Source organism: Nicrophorus vespilloides, unplaced genomic scaffold (genome assembly GCF_001412225.1).
Source record: "Nicrophorus vespilloides isolate i.1.1-1 unplaced genomic scaffold, Nicve_v1.0, whole genome shotgun sequence".
Lineage (NCBI taxonomy): Eukaryota > Metazoa > Arthropoda > Insecta > Coleoptera > Silphidae > Nicrophorus > Nicrophorus vespilloides.
The window spans coordinates 5,025-11,355 of NW_017096614.1; the positions used below are offsets into that span (position 1 = coordinate 5,025).

General features: G+C 27.1%; 1 protein-coding gene across 1 annotated transcript; it reads right to left on the minus strand.

Annotated features, from left to right (window-relative positions):
* Positions 1-5,464: 5,464 nt before the first annotated feature.
* On the minus strand, positions 5,465-6,331 carry LOC108557600 (larval cuticle protein A2B-like). The gene is made up of 2 exons (XM_017914187.1): positions 6,107-6,331; positions 5,465-6,050 (listed from the first exon to the last, which is right to left on the minus strand). Exons 1-2 carry the CDS (start codon positions 6,116-6,118, stop codon positions 5,502-5,504), a joined length of 561 nt encoding a protein of 186 aa, XP_017769676.1. The 5' UTR covers positions 6,119-6,331; the 3' UTR covers positions 5,465-5,501.

A 6,331-nucleotide genomic window follows, 5' to 3' on the forward strand; every position in this document is an offset into this window, starting at 1 on the left:
ATTAGCTGGTAAATGTATACATATTCCGGTAAATGTGTACTGTTACCTTAACATATGTATAAAACATTAAAAATGTATTTTATCAAAATTATTCCTGACAAATATTTTTCATATTCGCATTTAAATGAGTGATCTGAAAAAGTTAGATTGATAGTCCTTTGTACATATACATCTTTTTATTTATTTATATATTGTATATATTATCTCTAATTTTGGTTAGTTTATCAATTATGGTCTATGGTTATTAATGATACTGTAATTACGGGTATGCGACAACTCGGCGACAAACACTTTAAAATTTTAACAAATTCTCTTAAAATAATAACAATAATTTATTATAATAGAACAAATCGGCGACGGTCAACGGATACTCAAAAACATATTTTTAAGAATCTCACTTATAATAATTATTATAATAATAGCAAAGTATTTGGCAAAAAATTATAATATAAGATAAAAAATAAATTGTTGTAATTTATTATTAGTATATTTGTTATCGTTGACTGATCATAATATACCTAAATTAAAATGAATTTATTGTTATTAATAAATATATTTTAATTTATTTTAATTATTATATATTGTTATAATAATTTCTTAAAAATATTTTTTTCAGTATCTGTCGCCGACTTGTTGCGTACCCGTGATTATCACTACATATTTCTCAGAATTAAAAAAAAAAATCCGAGAATTCTGGTAATTCTTGGTAATTTATTTTACAGTAAAGCAATAAACTTAGGTAGTTATAAGGATGATAATATGCTTTGATTTAATTAATATTTGTTTTCTAATTGTTTATTTAATTTAATTATTTTGTAATTTGTTTATATTTAGAGTTGTTTTTATATTTTAAATGTATATTATTTTAGTAAATAAAATATGATTCTTATAAATTGAACTTTGTATACAAAATTGTTGTAAAATATGTTTAAATAATGTTTTTTCTTGTAATAATTATATGATATTAATTTTTAAATATTGATAGATTATATCAATTTCAACTTATTTTTAATTTTTAAAATATATTTATTGCATGCATACACTCAACAGAATTTGTTATTAGTAAATGAAATTTGTTTTATAACAATTTTTATTATTATTGAAGAAAGTATTTACAATGTGAGTGTCATAAAACTTTATTGAACATTTTACGATAAGTACCTCACAATTACTTCCAAATAACTATACAAATTGTATGGTATATTGTATTTGAGTATTATTCCATAAGTAATTTGCAAAGCTTGCGCAGTGAGCATCTTAAAAGGTTAGTAGGGATTTTTGTATAAATAGTTCACAATTCACTACAAGATGTCAAACATTGAATACTCACTGACAATTGTCTCTTCCGACGACGATATACCTTCGACTATGGAGGAATACGAACAAAATAATAACCAAACAAATTGTAATTTACTTACGGTAAAAGAGGAAAGTTTTCAGTCTACTTCAACATTAGTTTCTAATAATATAGAAGATTGCCCAATATCATCATCAGTTACAGAAAATCATGAAAAAAATAACTTCTTTGAGAGTTTGGGCCTTATTACAAAAGCAAAATGTACAGAAATTATGGACAAAACGAAGAAACATACTGTGCATAATTCAAGAAAACTGAAGTTACTTTCACGGGAACTGGAACCTAACATCTTGAGCTGTAGCCCAAATTCAACAACGCAAGGAACTGTTGAAGATAGTACAAGTGTAAAATTACACTTTTTTGAAAGCTTAGGTCTAATTACAAAAACTAAATATAAGGATCTTGTAGGCAAAAAAGAAAAGCAAATGGGAAATATATTAAAGAAACCAAAAGTAAATTACAAGAAAGAGGAACTGAAAAGTTCAAGCAATGGGTATGAAACAATTATTCAAGAAACTACAAAATATTTGACTATAGAAAAAAAGCAGCAAGCAAATTTAATGAACGTGACAAAAAATAAGAAATCTCAACAATATGAGCAAATTATAGAAGTTAGCAAAAATGCTATTTCTGATGTAGAAAACATTGATCTTATAAAAATAAACTTCTTTGAAAATTTGGGCCTAATTACCAAAACGAGGAAAGAAGGAAATTGTTCGCAACAATAAACAAATGTAGAATATACTAAATATACCGAAAATACATTTAGACGAAGAGGAACTTATAATTAAATGTATTGTTCAAAGAACTGAATAATTATTCTGTTATAGTTTGTCATTATTATGTATATAAATATATTTGTAAGATGTATTCGTCAGAATTATGAATAAATTTGATTGATTATTTATATGATATAATCCCGAGAATTTTTTAAATATATTAATCTTTTTTTATTAATTGTGTTGTTATACATACAACAAATAAAAAGTTATTTTCTAAATCTAATTAATTACTTAAGTCGTTAACCCTTTGGATCAAATTTGAACAGAGAAAAAATAATTAATGTTAATGACTAAAACGTGGATTGAGTACGCTAGTTATATAATATTACCTGTTTATCTTCTTGTGTATTTTAATAAGTTTAGAACTGTCACTCAGTACTAATATTTATCAATATCTGTATACATAAAACCGATATATTTCTTTACACAATCGCTGTCGATTATTTTTCGACGGATTTTGACGCGAGATCAACAATTATATAGGAACAATTATAGTTACTTACTTTGCTTAGATATGTCTAGTTTTTATTGGTAAACTGTACTGATGCTTGTAAATAAACAATGACCGATTTTATATTCTAACTTATAATGATATTGAAACAGTCAAATAAAAGATGAAACATTTTCTTAAAAGATCAACTGCTACAAAGGTCTATAGGTCTTTCTCTCCAATATTATCATTTTCTGAGAATTGATATAATAAATATATTTATTAGAATTTGGTTCAATTTTCTAAAACTATATGTATTCTAACGATAAAAGACATGAAATAATGGTTATATTTTTGTATGAAATTTATAACTTCACATTGTCGTGTCCCGCGATTAAGAAATCTCTAGATACTGTGGATTATCTCGTAGTTATGTCGTTGTGGAATCTTATGCAATATTCTTAATTAGTTTTATTGTATACATCAGAGTTTTTATTGAGAAGTCAACTATACAATAGTTGATCTCATGGATTATTAACTAAGAGTTACATTCTCCTCTTAAGTTAATAATTAGGAAGACATTTCTCTTCCATTGCCCTCCAACTAAGAGCCCTCCAAAATGTGTCCATTTTAAAAAGGGGCTGCGTGGAAGGTAAAGAAATCAGTTTTAACCTTGTAGAAAATACAATCCTTTCTTTATCTAAGTTTTATGATCCTACCCAAATATTTAAGGGCCGTTCTTCGGAATATTCCACAAGTTATTCAAAATAATCACGAACAAGTATCCGTTTGTATATTTGATGGATACGTTAAATATGCTTTGTAATAATTAAGAAGAAAGTGGTAGACCTAACAAATATACATATTAATTATACAATAGATGATAATAAAATGGTCGAGCACGTCAGTTACCAATATTATTTAAAGTAGAATTAATTTATTTACATATTATGATGTTTGCAATTCAATTCAATATATAAAAATAATTATAAACAACATTTGTTATATTTATTAACGTATTGACCGCAGACTGCGCCAAATATAATTATAATACAATTTTACTGATAAAAAGACTACATTTGTAGATTTTAAGAAATATATTTTGAATTTACTATTATTACTATACACTCATTTTATGGTACATTCTATTGAGTAAACTCATTAGTTATTTGTAAAGCTTGCGCAGATGTTATTTGCGCAGCATGGCCCATACAAGGGTATTCAGAATGTTTGGATAAATAGTTCATAATTTCTTTCAAATGAGTAAAGCTATTGAGATCCTCAATAGTTGTTTGTATTTAAAGCAATGAGTGAGTTCTCCGAGACAATTGCCTTTCCTGATGATGATATACCTTCTTGTATAGGTAAGATGGAGGATGCCAATCTACATAATAATATAACAAATTGTGATTTATATATGGAAAAAGAGAAAATCTATTCTCAGTCAACTTCAACATTAGTTTGTAATAATATAGAAGATTGCCGAATAATACAAGCAGCTTCACCAAACCATGAAAAAATAGACTTCTTTGAGAACTTGAGACTGATATCGAAGACAATGTATAAAGACGTTATGAAAAAGAATAAAAAACAAGGAAGTACATTAAATAAACAAAAGTTACATTTAATAGAAGAGAAACTCCAAAGTTCAAGCAATAAATCGATTCTTCAAGAAACTACAAAATTGATAATAGATGTGCCAAATCAAAACAAACGTCAACAAAATGAAGAAATAAAGAAAGTTTTCAAAGATGCTATTATTGATGATAAAAACGTTGGTCCAATTAAAATAAACTTCTTAGAAAGTTTGGGCCTGATTACAAAGGTAAAATATACAGAAATTATAGAAAAGTCGAAAAAACAAAAGGTGCGTACATTAAGAAATAGAAAACTGTTAGTGGAGCTTAACAGTTCAAGAGATAATCAAGCCAACAACTCCAGGAATAGTAAAATATAGTACTAAGAATGATAAAATGGATAATGCCAAAAGATTATAAATGCGCGCAAAGAAAAACAACCGGCTTCAACAAAAATGCACGAAAAAAAAAACTTAAAATAGTTTTTAATTATTAGGATTTTTAACTATTAAATATTATTCAAAATTATATAATATATAATTCTTATATAATAGTTTTTTATAAAATTTATTTAGACGAAAGCTCGATCGCTCTTTGACCAGTTACATTTAATTTAAGTTTGTAAAATTGTTATTGTATTTCATTCATTTATTTTCAAATTATATTATTTTGTTTTTGAAATTATTTCCATTACAAATAGTCAAAATTATATATTAATTTATAAATTGTAATAATAGTAATTTTTGGTTCCTTTACAAAAATGTAATAGTTGTTTTTACAATCATTATTTTGTATATAAATGTATTCTAATTTGTATTCTTCAGAATTTTGAATATTATTGTTATTTAATAGCTATTTAAATATATTTGATTTATATTTACATATATTTTTATCAATTCGTGTTTTGAAATTATTTTAGCTGAATAAAATAATATCCGAATTAGTATTATAATACAGCCGTATTTACTAGATTCGGTAAGTAATATACTTAGTAAAACATTTATTAAAATATGGCTAATGGAGGATTAGAACATAAAAGTACTTATTTGTTTGTATATTCAAAAAAATAAATACATTTTAATGATCGTCAAACAAGATTATTCGTCTTCAAGATTATTATCAAACTATAATATCTGTTGTATTTATTATATATTTAAATGTTGTATTTACATTCCACTTCTCTCAGCTACATCAATAGATTTAGGGACAACTAAAGACAATTAAATTTAGCATTTATATTTTATTACTTATATTATTTATTAATACAAAATATTATGATTTGTTACATACAAAATTATTAAAAAATATTGATGGTAAGTGTGCAATACTGGTGCAGCTCTAAAGCGAGTAACTGTTTAAGCTATGACAGTTTTCTGAACAACCGGCTCCCCTTTGTACTCAACTTCAGCGTTGAATCCGTTGTGTTCATCAGCTGTGTAATGAACGGTACGGGTTACTCCATCAGGTTGAACAAGCGAATAAAAGCCTTTGACTACATCTCCATCACGTTCTTCATGTTGATCCTTAACATCTCCAGTGTGTGCATCGTTAACTCCATATTGGAAAGAGTACTCTGGATGAGAATCTTCATAAATTTCTTGATGAAGCACTGGAGTTGCAATATGAGCAATGGGAGCAGCATGGTAAGTGGCTACTGGTGCATAATGAGCAACTGGAGCAGCATTATAAGTGGCTACTGGTGCAAAATGGGAAACGGGAGCAGCATGGTAAGTGGCTAGTGGTGCATAATGGGCAATCGGAGCAACATGAGCAATGTGCGCTACTGGAGCAGCATGCAATGTGGAAATTTTCTTGTTGAGATGGGAATAAGAAGTGGCTCCAGGATGTTCCAATTCAAAGACTCCGGCTTGAGCGCAAGCTACAAACGCGGCGATAGCTAAAATCTGAATAACAAAAATTGAGGTACTCTACAAAATAATGAACAATTATAATTACTTACTTTGCTGAACATATCTGTAGATGTTTCTGGTTTGTGTCGGTAGACTGTACTGATGCTCGTAAATTAAAAATCTCGGTATTTATATACTCATATTATTCTGGTACAAATATGTCACATAATAATTTTCTAAACGTATAATTTTGCAACCTAAGCCGAAATCCGTTTCGCCCACGCTGAAAGGAATGAAATGAATTGTGATGCTAAACAATGCTAGTCTATCGGCAC